This window comes from Halictus rubicundus, chromosome 5 (assembly GCF_050948215.1).
Source record: "Halictus rubicundus isolate RS-2024b chromosome 5, iyHalRubi1_principal, whole genome shotgun sequence".
Taxonomy (NCBI): Eukaryota; Metazoa; Arthropoda; class Insecta; order Hymenoptera; family Halictidae; genus Halictus; species Halictus rubicundus.
The window spans coordinates 7,211,929-7,228,851 of record NC_135153.1 but is presented as its reverse complement, the minus strand read 5'-3'; the positions used below and the strand labels follow the sequence as shown (position 1 = coordinate 7,228,851).

The following is a 16,923-nucleotide window of genomic DNA, read 5'->3' as shown; positions in this document are numbered from 1 at the left end:
TCGACTGGTTAAGTAGTCAAGTCCAAAGTGACTCGAACGGTCACAATTTATTACTGTAAATATCATGTTATTTACACATATATCTAAGCTTCGAACAGCTTTATAACGTTTTTTTTTTTCTTCATATGGAGAGGGTTTGAATTTTGTTTCATTTGGCTGTAGGTATTGTTCATTTTACATGTAACAAATACAATAGATAACTAATGTAGCGAGTCATAGAACATGATGATTGACGTATAACGTAACTATAATAAGACTGGATTCATACTATCGTCCCTCTCAACGTGTCTCGATCGCGCTCTCTTAAATTCGTTATACAATATATAGGTAAAGCTGTGTATCAGTGTGTCTAATATATACTTAAATGTTAAATTTCTTACAGACCGGTTACATCTTTCAAAGGAAAAATCTCTATATAGTTCTATATAAGCCAAACTTAGCATACCTAAGTAGACACTTTTAATATCAGAGATGTGTTCTTTTTTTTCTTTCTTTCTTCTTCGTCTTCTTCGGATAGAAATACACGCTTTAAAAAGTCTCTTATGTTTTACGTAAGACAAGCGACGACTTGTCCGTTACAAGGAAGGCTTCTCCTAACACCGTATAAAAATTATAAAACAGAAAGAATGTTTAAAATTTACCACCTAACAAGTTATTATACACGTGTTCTCGAGAGTCGGTGCTATGGCCAGCCTCCTTAGGCCTTCGATATACGACATCAAAATTAAAATCAAGGCGAACGCCTTAACTTCTTCTTGCGTAGAAGATGGAATTATATATTTCATTTCCAGCTCGGGACTATCTGGGTTTTCACACGGATTTAAGCAGCATCAAACTGTCATCGTAAAGTGAATATATCTTTTTGATATTACATTCTGCTGGTCCGCTTGAAGTCTTTCATCCATATTTTTTTTTTTTAGTCTAGTATTGATCAAATTCACGATTATTAACAAGTCCATGAACATCCAGCCTCGTTCTTGTTACTGTTTATCTGTCAAACTAGCCCCTGAATACTAGTTATGGACAAACCGATTTGTTACAAGTACAAAAAAAGGATCGTGATCTACAGTATTCATATGATGCGACATTTTTTTTCCTGTATGCTTGCGCCAACGTGCCAATATGCAAGAGCGCGTACAAGCGCTCACGTTTCTTTTATTTATATAAATTACGTATCTCATTTTGCAAGGGTGTACCTTGACGCGACGAAACTTCCTCTGTACAACCATAAATACCTGAAAAAACACTAGACTCTCTTTCTGTTGCCTAGATATAACTTCCCGCATTCCTGATAGTACGAATAATGTTTTGCGTCGAGGGTATTGTATTATGCGTTAACGTTTTCACTGATGCAAAAATGTTGATAGTAATATTTTTTTTTAGTAATAGTGGTAATTTTATCTGTGGTAGTAGTACTTGATGGTGGTGGTAATGGTGGGATAGTGTGTGAATGACGAACGAAACCACCTATCCTAATGAGGGGAAGTCGTTCTCATCGTCTACTTTCGGAGCATTCTGACGTCTTCGAGGCGACCTTTGCTCGACTTGTGGCGGCTAAAAATTTAATTAAAAAAAAAAACATGTATTATTAGTTGTATAATTGTGCAACGGTGACAACTGTATTAGCAAATACAATAGAATTGATGAAAATACTTACGGGACCGCGCGTGTCTCCATCTCTAGGAGCTCCACCACGATTTCCAAATCCACGACCATTGGCACGTTCTCCACCACGGCCACCTCGTCCTTTTCCACGTCCACCGGCACCACGTCGGGAATCACTGAATTGAATCTCGATGCCTAACACACGTTTCTGTCGTCCAACCCGCTGAGGATATTCCGCCGCAGCATCATACTCCTCTTCGTCGTCATCGTCGTCCTCACCGCCTTCCTTTTTCTTCTGGAGCGCGTACATTTTCTTCCATTGAGTCATATCCTCGCCCTCTCCAGCTTTGCGCAAATTGTATTGAGGCTTCGCTCTATTATTGCGCAAAGCTTTCCATTCGTCCAATGTCAATTCGCGAGATTCCTCTTCGGCAGGCTTTTCCTCGGTTGTATCTGTGTTTGTTGCGTCCCCTTCTTTTGTTTCCGGGGATGCTTGGGGAGCATCTCCTTCGGGTTTCTCGGTAGGCCATTCCTGACTTTCTTGGTTCAAACTTTCTCTAAGAATTTCCAGGAAAGAATTCGCAATTAATTTCTTTTTCTTCAACGCGCCAGCGATATCATTGATAAGTCGAAAAAAAAAACTTTTATCGTGAAACTTACTCAATTTCGTCGTTGTGGGTACCCCAGTTATGGCTACCAGCACCATCTTTTTTATCCACTGGTTTAATCCCGCTGTCCACAAAAATACGCACGCGATTAATTAAATGAAATATAGATTGTATTATTTAGGAATGAACTGTGGAATATTCATTACGTTTTATCAGAGCCTGATTGACGATCAAATTCACGTTTCCCGCGGTTATCGTATCCTCCACGGCCACCACGTGGTCCTCCGCGTCCGCGGCTCAACCCACGCATTCCACCTCGCCCCCTGCGCTCTCCGTAGTCTGCACGTTGAGTATCATTCGAATTTCTGAATTCTCGTGTTTCACGGCCCTCGCTAGCAAATTCCGATATGTATTATACATATACATACATAGAATATGTGTACTATAAATAATATGGGGCAACTTGTTTCATAGTAATACAAACCCAGGAGGTCCACGTCTCAGTTCTCCTTGAGGACGGGGCGTTCGTTCTCCCTCTTCGCGATTACGTCTGTTGTAACGTTCTTCCCTGTTATCTCCAGAGAACTTGACATTGCGATCTCCTCCACCGGTTCTTACTTGTGGCGGTTTCTTTTCTCCTAGTGAAATTATTGAGATATTTAAGAAAAAAAATTCTTCCACTATGATAAGAAACAGTGTTGTTCAAAATTATGTTCAAGAATATGGGTAACATAAAGATAAATGTTTTATTATCAAAAAGAAGTTTTTATACATTACAGACAATACTTTCTAATTTTATTTCGTTCGATATTTTTTTTTCTTTTTTTTTTTAAGTATAATTAAGAAAGATACATCAATTTGTCTGTTTTATCTATAACGCACATCCGCATGTATTAACATAATTCAAAAGCGGTATATCGATTATATGCAACAAAAATATTAATAGAACTACCTACTCAGTGCTGTGATATATAAACACTTTTTTTTTTATTCAGCAATACGTATACTCTCGAAATGTTAACGTCGCTATTCGTTCTATCATTAACATAAAGTTTTCATAATAAATCGCAGAATTGTAAGAAAATTATTCATTAAACAGCACGTGGGGTCACCATTAGAAAATTCTATTTTTACGATACAAAATGAACCCCGCACTATGCGGCATGAGAAATTGTTGACGATTTGGAAGAAATATGAAGAGTGGAGGGTCAATTTCTATAGAAATAGTTTCACGACCGGCGCATATTGCAAATTGGACAGGGAAATTGGGGAAAATCAATGTTCAAGGGTAAGAAAAATCAGTCGAAGCGCGACGAAATATCAAAAGCACATGGACCCACGAGGGACCAAAGCGACGGCCATAATACCGCGCACGAGGCAACGATCCTAACGAAAAATTACTAACCTTGATCTTTCTTTGGATCTTGAATCTTCGACACTGGTTGCTGCGTGTCCTTAATCACGCGGGTTTTTTGCGTTTTGTTGCCGGTAGGCTTTGGCGCGTCCGGCTGCTTACTCTTATTCTCCTTCTCCGAAAGCTTCTCCTTTTTCTTAGCTTCCTTCTCTTGTTCCCGTTGCTGCACTATCTCGTGCAGATCCGCATCGTCGGCCAACAACGGTACCAAGAACTTGTTGGTAACGTTAATGCTGTACATGGACTCCATGATGTCTTTTATCCTCTCTTCGTCGAGGATCACGCGAAAATTTCACGGCTACTCTTGAGCCCTTGTGTAACAGAGACATTCAATATTTCAATATGGCCGAGTCCGGAGATAGTTCACCACGAGGTCTGCGCTCAGGGAGGGACCGCATAATTGTCTTGCACCCAGCGCGCCATCCCCCCACCAATATTATTTGTAATAACAATTTTAGAGAGTTTCGAGGCGGAAAACGTCGTCTAAATTCGAGTTTTTAATTTTCGTTCTATAATCTTTTTAAAATACCACTCTTCCGGCGGTAAAGCAGCGCAATTTCTGCGGACGTAGTTCTCAAAGGAACCGGCATTATTTCCATGAATTACTTAACGCACGAATGAATAGATTTTCTTATCGTTCACACTTTATCTTAATGTTCTGCAGTAATGTTAATGCAACGAGCATACGTTAATTTCGATTTATCTCTTATTATACAGTATTTATAAGGGTAGTAAAAATTAACAGATTTCAACATTAATTTGCAAAATTTTATGCAGCCCGCGAATCGAGTGTATTTCATACATCTTCGTACCGCGAAAAAATACATTTGAAAGACATGTATCAAAGTTACTTTCCTACAACATCTCGTGCTTAATTGCGTATCACGCGTTACGCGGTCAAATTATTCGTTAAAGGTACAAATTATAATAATACTCTCAAACATTTGCAGTCATTAGTATAAAATCCTGCATGTGTTGTACCACACGAAAGAAAGCGCAAAGATTTTTCCAAGTCTTGTAAGTTTTTGAACGATATACCGGTGACAAATAAACATAAAAGCGTCACCGGTAATCACTTATAAATATAAAATACATATACTTTTCAGTAACTAAATCGTTCGTGAAGTTTATTGTGAATAAGCCCATCGAAACAATCGTTATGCCGCATTCTCATGTCCATGAAACATCAATTTTGAACTTCGTCAACATGTGATAAAAGATAATTGATTAATTATGAGCTCACCAACTGAAAACGATACATGTACTTGTTACAAATGATCGTTTAAAATGATTTGTTCAAAATGATCGAGAAATTAGAATACAACGTGAATGTTTTATAACTTTTGCGAACAAAGCTAGCTGAAGGATACTGAACTTCTTAGCTAAAATTTAACAATTTATTAATACATAAATAAGGATAGAGAAACAATTTCGAATCTCATTGTATAAAAATTAAATACATTGTATTGTACATGGATGTGCTCACACAAACAACGCAATTACAAAAGTTAACTTCACACAGCACAAGTTCCTTTAACCGGGAGCTCGTGATTGGTCGAGCTACCACGAGGAAGGGATGCGCGCGCATCGATCAGAAGCCGCGTGTAGAAGCAGTCGTTACGACGATGCCAACGATACAACAAGCGGATGGAAACGTGATTACGTTGTTGATGTTGTGTTAAGGAGAGACATTTGTTGCTGAATTTTTATTGTTTTCTTTCTGCGAGAATCAACGAATAATTCAAGGTGTTATTGGTCGCAGCCGCCATAGTCACGCACGCGTATCGTATATCGCGCCGGACAGATTCGTTTTGGCGGTTTACCAGTTGCACGCGGCACACGAAGGGTAGCGGAGAGAGAGAGAGGAAGCGCGCAAACGCACGCTAGAGAGAAAGAGAGAGAGAGAGAAAGTGTGAGCACAGAGATTAGGTGGTTGGTGGTAACGTTGATTTTGTAAGGTGACCGGCAAGCTGCGCGGTGAAGTAAGAAACTCAACATGGAATTGCACACGCCGAAGCGCGAGTCGCGCCCTTTGACGGAAGCGTTGCCGTGCAGCCCGCCGATGTGCGATACCATGCTTTATCCATGGAACTGGGGCGAAGAGGCAAGAAATGTGAACCTAAGCCCGGGCAGCTCTTGCTCCTCGCCTGAATATCGGGAGCATAACGTGGTAACCGCGCGGACGGGATCACGGTCACGTTCCGGAGGTTCCGAAAGTCATCGCCGTGGACGGCCTCGAGCAGATGCTCTCTCGAACCTGATGATGCAGGGAAGCACCTCGCCGAGCAGTATAAAGTGCACCTATTGCAACCGAGTCTTCCCACGAGAGAAAAGCCTCCAAGCACACCTGCGTACCCACACAGGTATGCTTCGGCTCTGTTGGTTTTACGTTGTTATCCTGACTTTTCTTTCGCCCACCGAACTGTACGCGCTGTTTCGTTCAAACTTTCTGTGAGGAAAATCCTTATATATCTCTACAACGATGCGTACAGCTGTACGATTGCAACGAGGTTCGCGCAGAACAGCAAGCTTCATGCACTCTCACGCGTCCCGCCAATCGCCATCATGCGTGCTTTAAATAGTTAAATGGCTTACTCGTGGAAATTACGAATAATCTATAGCTAAATGAAGCCGTGCTACGTGTTCTTGTTCATTAGTGCGCGTCGTTACGGAAATGATCATTATTTCTCCGTTGTAAATAGGCGTATTCTTTTTTTTTTTTTTTCTTTAAATATCGATTCGATCGAGTCTTTGTTTGAAACGAATGAAACGATACACGGTCCTTTCCGTCAAATTGTCAAATTCTTCGTAGTTGGAATTACTTGTGAATAATTATTTTTAATATGTGCTCACAATTGTCCGAAAAGAATGTTCTTAAACAGAGTTTTCAAGGAAATGTTTTTAAATTACGGTCTTGAATGAAAATAATTTTCTTTTCAGGAGAACGTCCGTATCCATGTGATTACCCAGGATGCACAAAAGCTTTCACCCAGTCGGGGCAATTGAAAACTCATCAAAGATTGCACACAGGAGAAAAGCCATTCTTGTGTACAGAACCAGGCTGTGAAATGAGATTTACGCATGCGAACAGACATTGCCCAGATCATCCTTACGCTACACTAACTCGTTCGGATGATTTTGTTTTGAAGCCTGTATCCGAAAATACAGATTTACCTCACGATGTTACGAGATGGCTGGAACGTTACAAGATGTCCAGAGAGAGAGAGGATAGAACACCCACGAGTAAGAATGAACGCAAGAAGAAAACCTGGAAGAGTAGTTCTGAAAATCACAGAAGAGTCAAGTCCAGAAAGGGCCTGATGATGGATGCAACAGGTGAACAGGAGAACTTAGATTGTAAGGCTTCTAATCAAAGATTATATTGTGAGGAAAGTCAAGATAGTCAGGAAGATAGTCAGGACGAAGACCCAGCAGAAACATGTAATATACTGCAAACATCTGAGGACGAGGAAATATCTACCAAGTTGGCGATCACCCCGCTGAGGAGACCCCTGGACAGACTTCAACCAAAGAAAAGGTGGCTACGAGAAGCTTGTCTGGAACAGCAGCTAGCAAAACCTTTAAATTGGGATAGTAAGCCTGTTAGCGTATCTGTGACTGCTTCGTTCAAAACTAGCGATAGTCAGATACATTGGAACGCACCGACCGATAGTTTTCCTAACGTTACCGACGCGTCTTGCTTGAACGCATGCAAGGAAATTGAACTTGCAAAATCAGAGCCGGATCCAGCCTATATGAAGTCTCATGTAGGATCATGGGACATAACTAATGGTAATAACGAATCTCTGACAAAATCTGTAAAGGAAGAACATATCTATGCACTTGAGACACCGACCACATTGACGCAAGCTGCTTGGGATTCTCAGAGTAGTATCAATGATTTTTCAAATAACACACACCAAATTAAAAGCAATGTTAGTCAACCTGTGTCTCAATACGAATGGGATAACGAGGTAGTTAAAGAGAATTCTAAGTCTTTGTCGAATCAAGCTCACATAAAAGTTAAAAGTTTTGCTCAAAAAGAGATAGTTAAGCAGGATACCTTCCTGCAATCTCGTGTTAGCGAGAATATAATGAGACCGACTGTTTTAATGTTAGCTGGAAGTTCCAGCAATAATAACAATAACAATAATAATAATAATAACATTAATAGTAATAATAACAATAATAATAATAAAGATAATACGTCGAAAGTAATTCCAGTCGAGTTTAAGACAACAAAAGTAGTTGTTGTTAAACAGGAAAATAATCTTATAACGTTACCAATTCCTGAAGACAGTCAGAAATGGTTGGGTGCATTAGCTTTGATGGAATTAGCTAAAAATCAGGAAAAGACGAGAGCTGTGAGCTTAAAACAGAACAAGGACGATTGCTCTAAGAATTCTGAGCTGAATTATACCCACTTATAGACTGTGATCAATGGCTATTACAATTCTCATTTGTGTTATTTTTGTATGGCAGAGAAAAAACAAATAAACATGCATTTATTGCCAAAATGCAGTTAATCATGTATTAATCAAACAAAAGAAATTCATTGGTTAGACTTATCTCTATTTTTCTTCTTGCACAATTGAATAGATTTTTTTGTATCAGTTTCTAATTACGTTATTGTTTACAATCTACTATATGTATCTTTTATTTGCATTTTGCTACAAAACTACATACTACTGTCTTCATATAAATATTAAGAGTAGTGAACATTTTCAAATTGTCATTTTATCTATTTGTTGGAGATAAATGTAAAGAATTTTTTTTAACAGTCCATATTATTTCTATTATATTAATTACTATTCACTTTGAAAGGCGATTATATGAAACTTTGGAAATTGTCACTACTCCCTAATATTCCGTAAACATTCTACTTTCCAAGATTCTTAATATTCCCTTATGTAACACGGAAATATAACAATATTTCATGATTGCTTTTAACTTTCCTTGATAATGAATATTATCAATCATTATAGAAAATTGTATTGTTCATTATTCAAACATATAAAAAATAATGATATCGATATCTCGTTAATTTTTATATGCTTCATGTGATAATGGTAATTTTGCAGATATATGAATATTATTTAAATTCCAAGAAATCAAATACTTTGTGTAATAAGCGATGTAACCTATGATCAAGGCGTTATTATACAATTTTCTACGATTGAGCTTCCACTCTACACGGTTAAAAAACACATTAAATAAATCACTTATCCTTCTAGGTAATAATGCAAAAATTTATTTATTAGTATCGGCCATACTATATAACAGTTAAAAATTTGTGTGATACTTAGAATGGTAACAAACGAAATTAACAAAGAAAATTTGTTTTCGAAAAATATTAAAGTTTGTAAAGTATTTAATTGGAACAAATATGGTTATTATTTATAAAAATATAGCTGTAGGTATAAAGAAAGTAATGGGTAGAATAGAGTGGCGACCTTCATTTGTAATCTTTAAGTAATTTTAACTCCGATTTTTTACTGAATATGTATATATGTGAAATATTTTAATAAATATTTTCTAAAATTCTACAAAATTAACATTTATCGACTCTTACTGCCTATTCCTCGAGTACTAAGGGAAGCGAAATGAATTCTATTGACTTTTGATATTGGTTTTATTAAAAATAAATTTCAGTTCTTTACAAAATATATATTTATACATAATATTTTTCCTAAATTCTTCATTAAAAGTACAGTTTTGGCAGTTTCATTACACTTACAATATTAAAATTATTACTATTTTGATTTTCGTTTATGCGTTTCTGTATTTTGTTTCACGGATTTTTTTGTAATTCGTGACCTGGTATTTTCTTTAAATTTTCTATTTCACTGTACTGGTTAACACAAATTATTTTCCTCCAATCTCTCGACGCTGTCCTCCTTGTTCGTTCTCCTTTGGTTAGATATTATTTAATTTTTTATTAAACATTGTTATCCTTTCGCTCGTTGGTTTTCAAGTCTTTAAACAATGCTATTACTTCGTCGATTTTAGTAGAATCGATCGTAGTGATTTGTTTCGAATGTCTTGTACTTCTAGTAGCTCTTTGCGAAATCGCGTTTATTTTAAGGGCTTCTATTTTCTTGATTAATTTTTGAATGTTACTACTTGTCGCAGGTTCCTCCAACTCATCTGTAAAATTATACAAATATTCTGAAACGCCGGGTACCAATGATGCCACTTTATTTACCACGTCTTTCATAGAAACGTTATTAACATTTTCTTCTTGTTGCTTGGACAACTCTTGCGAACTAGATCTTCGCGTTTCATTCATTTCTTCTTTTGTTTTATTCAGATTGTCCGAATATTCTTCAGTGAAAATCTTTCTTCTTGTTAATTTGCTACGGGACCTTGTCCTCCGATATTCAGATTTCGGTGAAGAAATGTTGTCTTCGTCGTCGCTGAAGTTCATACTAACTTTACTAAGTTTTAAAAGAGGGGGATTTCGGATTCGTTTGAAAGTAGTAGGTTTTTTCGTTCGAATATTGTTAATAGTAGGTGTAACGCAAATAGTGTCATCAGTTTTTGATTTTTCCACGTATTTCGACATGTCGATGTTTGAGGTGTCAGGGACTGTAAATGCTATAACAAATAATAATAATTATTAGTCGTGTGAATTCAATAGTAATATATTTTTAAGAAATACGTACTTGAATAGTCTATCTTATCAATTATCTTTTGGAAACTGTAATCGAACAACAATTCTTTAGCCGACATGTAAACCGGATGACCTGTGAGTTTGTATATGTCGCATAACTGAATTGCCGACAGAAGAATATTCATACTTCTATCGTGTCTTATTTTCAGATAGTTTTTCGAGAAGACATAGAAGTTGATTAACAGAAGAATATAATCTGTACTGTAGAGACGTTCTTGCCAAGAAAAGTGTTCAGTTTCGTCTTCGAGCATGTGTTTTTCTTTTTTCATTAATTTCTTTTTTATCTTAAACGCGCCTGTAAAATGCTGTAACGACCCTTCAAAATTGTTTTGAAGCGCGTACAACTGGGCCCTGATATGAGTGCTTGCAAATATTAAATAATTGTATGATAAATTTTGACACATGTAACAACTACAATCCTGATGGCGCATGAACTCAGGAAGATCGAAACATTTGTTTCTTAGAGCCGGTGATGTATCATTCTGTGGAATATCTCTAACATGCTCTATGACTCGAATCGGAGTCGATACACTTTCCGTAATCACTTTCATCGGCTTCCTACTCATAGACGCTTTAAACGTTTCAATATTTAAGATGTGCTCCAGTCCCTGTAACTTTATTTCACAATCGTGTAATTGTGAACGTGACAAGTCGATGTAACAGAGAGATTTTAATACTTCTGCAACTCTCATAGTAGCTCCCAAAGATTGTGCTGTCTTCAATCGCCGTACTAAATGGGCACCAATTTCTCGGAATGACAGTAAACTGTTCATTCGTAAGGACAAGTTAATTGTCGCAGACAGGAGTATGTCATAGCTAAAGAGATGCTTGTCTTGAGATTTCCCTGACAACAAAAATATAATTCTATTAATTGAAAAAAGACATGAATTATTAAATTCATGAAGTAAATGCTTACATTTTTTTGTAGACAACTCTTCATTTAAATTAACTAAGGTATACAAAGTTTCGACTATATAACGTGTATACTCCTCGTGCTTGATATCTTCTTTATACAATGAACAATTATACAAAAGCCTGTCCAAGCTGTACAAGTATACAGCTATGTTAGAAAGGAAAGAGACTCCTGGCAGTTTCCTAGATTCATCTAGTAACTTCTTAGCTTCATCGCGCTAATAACAAAAATTTCTATAAAATATTTGTACGACTAGTAAAAACTTATAAATAATTGACCAACCATATTGCGTTCAAAGTAGAAGTCTGATAAACTTATCCAAAAAACGGCGATTGCGTAGATCATTTCTGCATCCTTGGTGTCTTTAAACTTGTTGGCGAGTTTCTTGGCTGTTGTAATCCAGTTCTGATTAATGTATCTTGACGAAATGCTTCTACCGGTCACTAATAAAGAAGGAAAGTTTAATTACAATTCTATATATCTTTCATTTCTGCGACTAATTGTAAAGAAAATAGTCGTACCATAAATGATTGCTCGATCGTCTTGTAATTCTGAAGCCACCTTATATGCAAGTTTCCATATATTTATCTCGTGTTTCTCATAACGATATAAATGTGCATATTCACCGGCAATTATTAATGTGTGAAGTATTATCAGTTGTTCATTGCCTTTAACAATTTCTTCCTATCAATTATAAGTAAAAAGTAAATTCATAAAGCAGCGCTTGAAAATGAAATAAATTTAATTTTACAGCATTTACACTTACAACATTTTGTTTGATGCATTTATTCCATTTCTTCAATGGTGTCTCTAAATACATCATCATTTTGGAACCTTCTTTAATATTTATCATAGTATAAGCTGGTACCACATCACGGGTGTCATTTTCTTCGATTTCTGACATTCTCGGTGCATACAGAGCAAATTTCGTATTTTCCATTTCTATTTGGGTTTTCTTATTGGCAATATACAACTTTGTGACAAAGATATAAAATTCCAAATTGGCTTGTAAGCACAAAACATAATTACTCGACTCTATCTGTTTTAAATTGGAAATAGCTTGCTTCAGGCAGTCTACAGTGTTTTCGCTGTGATCAAAATGTAGCAAATGATACGCTAACATTTGAACAACACGAGCATACTGCACTGGAGTTGCTTTTAGCATTAACATTTCGTCCAGAACTTTACGGATGGCGCCTGAAAGATTCACTTTTGCTTCTTGTAAGTTTCTTGCCTCTCTTAAACATATTTCAATGAGATTGTACTGGGACAATTCAATGAACAACCCTAATTCCTCTATCACTGTCCTATCTGACTTCAAACAGGATAGTATGGTCATTTCCATTATATTCTTATTATTTATGGATTTATGTTTAATATTTGCCCACATGCGAAAAGCTTTCGAGTCAGGATCATTATAACTTAATAAAGCATTTAATGCTGATGCAGTCATAGCTTCTCTGTACATAGCATGATTATAATGAAGAGAAGACAGTCTATGCAATGTGGAACATATGGGATACTGAAGATTAATATACATAGATTTCTTTTGAATACTTTCAAACTGTACGATAGATGTGCATAACAAAGAAAGCAGCGATACATTTTCCTGGTAGAAACATTCTGCCATTATGCTTAAATTATAAATCAAAGCACCGTTCGTGGACCACAATTGTGACCAGCACATGCACTTAAACTCTTTCATTTCATAAATATGTGCTACATTCTGCTCCAAAAATTTTTGCGCAAATCTGTAGATGTCTTTCGATAAATCGTTTGTGGAGAGCTTGCTGATAAAATTGATGCATCTCGTTTTTATCACTACTGCATTGTATATGTCTCTTCTCACCATACATTCTTTACTTTGGCAGGATTTACATTTGTTGGATGTCTGATGAATAAAGTATTCACTTGTAGAAACAATCACGTTCATGATCTCTAATAGTATACCATTTTTTAAAAATGGTTTCTTTCCTCTTTTTAAACATGCTTCCCAATATATAAATAATGGCTCTAGAATTTGTACAATACTGAATGTAATCCATTTAACGGATCCTATGTAGCCGTATTTCCTTATAACTCTTTCGTAATTGTTGCAGAAACCATGAATGTTGTTGACATTACTTTCTACCATATGGTCAATCGGTTTTACAACTGCTAAGCAGAATAATTCAAACAGTTCGTAGCACTTGTAACACTCTTTGTCTCCTCTCAAAGCCATTTTGAAATGACTGCTTAAATTATCCAAAATCTGTATTGCAAAATTCAGCCCTTGTTCATTAAGATTTTCACACATGATTTTGCTCAATATGTGAAGCATGTGACGAAATATAACGTGTTTTTCGTCTTCCTCTAAAAATACTTTAGTTTGCCTCAAGTATGCGATCACAAATGTATAAAATTCTATAAAACAAACATTTGACGCTTCACTTATTAATGCTATTTTGTCTAGATATGAACTTATCTTCATAAGTAAGTGTTTCGTATATGTTTTATACATTATTTGTGTTATTTTTAATTCATGTTTCACAATCTCTTTCAGTTCATAATAATATTTAGTATTGCAAGTATCTCTTTGTAACAGATTAAATGCATTATTGACAGCAATGTGCCATAAATTAGCTATCTTTACTAGTATATCGCTTACACTGGAATCAGAAGAGCCTAGAGCTTCTGTGCTTAGAAAACAACATACTTCGGATGCTTCCTTGTACATATTTACAGTTAATAAACATCGAACTATGTGAAACAAGCTGGAAGCAAATTTATTGTGGTCAGGTATCTCAGTCAGAATTTGACATAACAAACAAGTCAATCTGTAAATCTCCATGCCAATAGCACAGTTCTGTTTTCTGCATTTGTCTGCAGTGTGCGACAAATATAACAACAATTTAAAAATATGTTTGTTAACATTATTAGTTCGGTCTGGACAAATGCTTATCTGAAAAAGTATTTCAAAATAAGTAGTAAATATATTATAAAAGAGTATTTGAAATTGATTTAGATGAATACAACTGACCTGTATGCCTTCTATTACTTCGTTCAGTTTTTCTGCTTGAATCAATAAAATCCATTTTTTAATTTTCTCTTCAATACTAGTCATTACTTGAAATAAATATTAAAGTTTTTTAACGAATAATGTATCTATGTACACTGTTCAACCTTTCTGAAGATCATTTCACATTTGCGCGGCAGAAATGTACAATACAATATGTGTTATGAAGTCTATATATAAGTACGTTATGTTTGAAACAGAAGATTTTAAATCTTAATTGATAACTATAAATCCCAAGTACCGTAATAAAAAGTGGCGAATTCAGTAAACGATTCAGGAATGAAAGGAAAAGTAGTTGTTCATAATTTTTTGAAATTCCAATCGAAACGTATAGAATATTGTTTCGAGCACTCTTAGGGTTCCGTGGAGTGGTCAATCGTTATTTTCGCTTTTTGAGTGTGGCATTGTAATTATTTCCAAAGCACAATTCATCTATCATAAACTCAATTTCTCCAGGTTTAGTTTGATCACATAAAAATTTAAAAAACACAATACGAAAGCATTGAAATATTAGTTTTTCTCTAAGTGAAAATAACTCTTGTCGATTGTTCCATAAGATGCAATGGAAACATTGGCAAGAATCATTTGCTCCGTTCAAATATTCATACAGCGCTAATACACGCAGCGGAAAAACGCTCAAACCACAGACGAGGTATAGGAGTAGACCAATCACCATATGGGGTTTCGTGTTTCAAACAAATACAACTCGTTTCCTCACGCCACCAATGAGATATTTATAAAGACTGTCAGCCCCCGTGTTAATAAAGCTGCGAAGAAAATTTTCACACAGGAAAAAGTGACTTCAAATGACCTCAGGAATCACCTCTTTCAAGGAAACATAACATTTTTGGGACGCCCTGTATAAGTACGTTCGTGTGATCACGCAACAGGCTAATTTGTATGAGACCTACTTACAAGCGCATGCGCGCTGGAAATTGTCCACTGAAATTTCATTTCTGTAAAAGTGCTCTGTGGTAGCGTGTGTTAACTATCTATACATAGAATCAACTTATGCTTTACCATGCTGTGAAAAGGATAAGCTTTTCTTTCCATTCCTAACCTGCTTGACAGAAAGCTAACCGCAATTCGCAATCAGTATTGTAGCTATTTTTCATTGAAAAAATGAACTCAAGAACGCAGACAAGAAGAATTCCCGAATCGGAACCGCGAATAGATTATGTTCAATGCGATGGGCTAGTTGTTATGAAAATGGTGAAGCATTGTCACGAAGAATCTTTAAGCAACATGGATGTTGCTCAAGGTGCTCTTCTCGGTTTGGTAGTCAAACACCGTCTCGAGATCACAAATTGTTTTCCTTTTCCTAAAAACGATGAAATTATGGATGAAGAAGAGTACCAGCTTGCGATGATGCGACGTCTCAGATGGTAAATCAACGTTAAAATAATATGGTAACAATACATGTCCTTACATATCAAAAAATTAAATGTATATTTTTACAGGGTAAATGTTGATCACTTTCATGTCGGTTGGTACCAGAGCGCGGATGTTGGAAACTTCTTAAATGTTTCGTTGCTCGAGTCGCAGTATCATTACCAAACTTCAATAGAGGAATCAGTGGTTCTTATATACGATACAGCCAAGTCAGCCAGAGGTTTTCTGACCTTAAAAGCTTACAGACTTACTCCTCAAGCTATTCAAATGTACAAAGAAGGAGAATTTACACCGGAAGCCCTGCGTACTTTAAAAATTGGTTACGAGAATTTGTTCATTGAAATACCAGTGGTAATAAAAAACAGTAATTTGACGAACATAATGATGTCTGAACTTGAAGAAATGGTTCCCGAAGAGGAAGGTACTAAATACTTGGATCTAGGGACAGCTACGGTTCTAGAAAATCAGTTACGTTGTCTGATGGACCGTGTAGACGAATTAAATCAGGAAGCTATGAAATTCAATAGGTATCAACAGTTGGTTGTTCGTCAACAACAAGAAAAGAATAGATTGTTGGCTAAGAGAGCCCAAGAAAATGCAGCTAGGGCTGCTAAAGATGAGCCTCCATTACCAGACGATGATATCAACAAATTAATGAGACCTTTGCCTGTTCCTCCCAGGCTTAATCCAATGATCGTGGCTGGCCAAATTAATACGTACAGCGAGCACATTTCTCAATTCTGTGCTCAGAGCTTAGCAAAGTTGTATATTACTCAAAGTCTTCAAAATGCAAAGGAGTCAAAATCTTCTAATTGAATGTGACTATAATTTGAATATCTGTAACATTAACAACAAAAAAGCGACCGAAAAATAATACAATTTTTCAATAAAACAGTGTACACAAATCTTGTTTTCCCATCAAACATTTGATATAAATATATTTATTTGCTTTGTAACTTGATTTTGCTAATTTATTGAAGTAATTTTTTCAAGTATCCGTAAGTAATAAAGAAAGATAAAATAACGCAGTATATTTTTTTCACCTTGATAAAAATGTAATTCACGATCAGAAACCGATTGCTATTGAGCAATGTTATATTGATTAATATTGTGACACATTGTGATTCATTATTGAGTCATTTGATTATCGAGAACATATCGATGATTTGATGACATTTTTCTCTTAATATTTGTAATCAAATCAGACATTTACTCATTTCGGTGAGTTAGGTTGTACAGACTCGAGTAAAAGTTCAACGCGAT

At 36.0% G+C, this 16,923-nt stretch overlaps 4 protein-coding genes across 6 annotated transcripts; 2 read left to right on the top strand and 2 right to left on the bottom strand.

Moving 5' to 3' along the window:
* Nucleotides 1-28: 28 nt before the first annotated feature.
* LOC143354139 (uncharacterized) lies at nt 29-4,014 on the bottom strand. The gene is made up of 6 exons (XM_076787954.1): nt 3,619-4,014; nt 2,698-2,851; nt 2,420-2,605; nt 2,266-2,337; nt 1,658-2,162; nt 29-1,554 (listed from the first exon to the last, which is right to left on the bottom strand). The coding sequence occupies exons 1-6, from the start codon at nt 3,875-3,877 to the stop codon at nt 1,468-1,470; spliced, it is 1,263 nt and encodes a 420-aa protein (XP_076644069.1). The 5' UTR covers nt 3,878-4,014; the 3' UTR covers nt 29-1,467.
* A 1,210-nt stretch (nt 4,015-5,224) lies between these two features.
* Nucleotides 5,225-9,176, top strand: LOC143354115 (uncharacterized). Of its 2 annotated transcripts, none has more exons than XM_076787879.1 (2): nt 5,225-5,990; nt 6,568-9,176. In XM_076787879.1, the coding sequence occupies exons 1-2, from the start codon at nt 5,624-5,626 to the stop codon at nt 8,055-8,057; spliced, it is 1,857 nt and encodes a 618-aa protein (XP_076643994.1). In that variant the 5' UTR covers nt 5,225-5,623; the 3' UTR covers nt 8,058-9,176. The 2 variants fall into 2 exon arrangements, with proteins under 2 accessions (XP_076643994.1, XP_076643995.1); XM_076787880.1 differs by lacking the exon at nt 5,225-5,990 and adding an exon at nt 6,195-6,283.
* A 70-nt stretch (nt 9,177-9,246) lies between these two features.
* LOC143354109 (uncharacterized) lies at nt 9,247-14,821 on the bottom strand. Of its 2 annotated transcripts, none has more exons than XM_076787869.1 (8): nt 14,510-14,821; nt 14,233-14,318; nt 11,980-14,154; nt 11,735-11,897; nt 11,496-11,656; nt 11,217-11,430; nt 10,293-11,144; nt 9,247-10,224 (listed from the first exon to the last, which is right to left on the bottom strand). In XM_076787869.1, exons 2-8 carry the CDS (start codon nt 14,314-14,316, stop codon nt 9,566-9,568), a joined length of 4,308 nt encoding a protein of 1,435 aa, XP_076643984.1. In that variant the 5' UTR covers nt 14,317-14,318; nt 14,510-14,821; the 3' UTR covers nt 9,247-9,565. The 2 variants fall into 2 exon arrangements, with proteins under 2 accessions (XP_076643984.1, XP_076643985.1); XM_076787870.1 differs by having other exon boundaries at nt 9,581-9,774; nt 9,860-10,224; nt 14,233-14,821.
* Nucleotides 14,822-15,143: 322 nt separating this feature from the next.
* Eif3h (eukaryotic translation initiation factor 3 subunit h) lies at nt 15,144-16,683 on the top strand. Its single transcript, XM_076787868.1, has 2 exons — nt 15,144-15,653; nt 15,729-16,683. Exons 1-2 carry the CDS (start codon nt 15,391-15,393, stop codon nt 16,474-16,476), a joined length of 1,011 nt encoding a protein of 336 aa, XP_076643983.1. The 5' UTR covers nt 15,144-15,390; the 3' UTR covers nt 16,477-16,683.
* Nucleotides 16,684-16,923: the final 240 nt, after the last annotated feature.

Excerpts from the sequence above, each read along its gene's own strand:
- LOC143354139 (XM_076787954.1), bottom strand. The coding sequence starts at position 3,877 with ATGGAGTCCATGTACAGCATTAACGTTACCAACAAGTTCTTGGTACCG. Across the intron at positions 2,606-2,697 it reads CTGAGACGTGGACCTCCTGG|CGAGGGCCGTGAAACACGAG; the intron begins GTTTGTATTACT and ends GGAATTTGCTAG. Across the intron at positions 1,555-1,657 it reads ATGGAGACACGCGCGGTCCC|CCGCCACAAGTCGAGCAAAG; the intron begins GTAAGTATTTTC and ends TTAAATTTTTAG.
- LOC143354115 (XM_076787879.1), top strand. The coding sequence starts at position 5,624 with ATGGAATTGCACACGCCGAAGCGCGAGTCGCGCCCTTTGACGGAAGCG. Across the intron at positions 5,991-6,567 it reads ACACCTGCGTACCCACACAG|GAGAACGTCCGTATCCATGT; the intron begins GTATGCTTCGGC and ends TTTTCTTTTCAG.
- LOC143354109 (XM_076787869.1), bottom strand. The coding sequence starts at position 14,316 with ATGACTAGTATTGAAGAGAAAATTAAAAAATGGATTTTATTGATTCAA. Across the intron at positions 11,657-11,734 it reads CGATCGAGCAATCATTTATG|TGACCGGTAGAAGCATTTCG; the intron begins GTACGACTATTT and ends CTTCTTTATTAG. Across the intron at positions 11,431-11,495 it reads TCTACTTTGAACGCAATATG|CGCGATGAAGCTAAGAAGTT; the intron begins GTTGGTCAATTA and ends TTTTGTTATTAG.
- Eif3h (XM_076787868.1), top strand. The coding sequence starts at position 15,391 with ATGAACTCAAGAACGCAGACAAGAAGAATTCCCGAATCGGAACCGCGA. Across the intron at positions 15,654-15,728 it reads ATGATGCGACGTCTCAGATG|GGTAAATGTTGATCACTTTC; the intron begins GTAAATCAACGT and ends ATATTTTTACAG.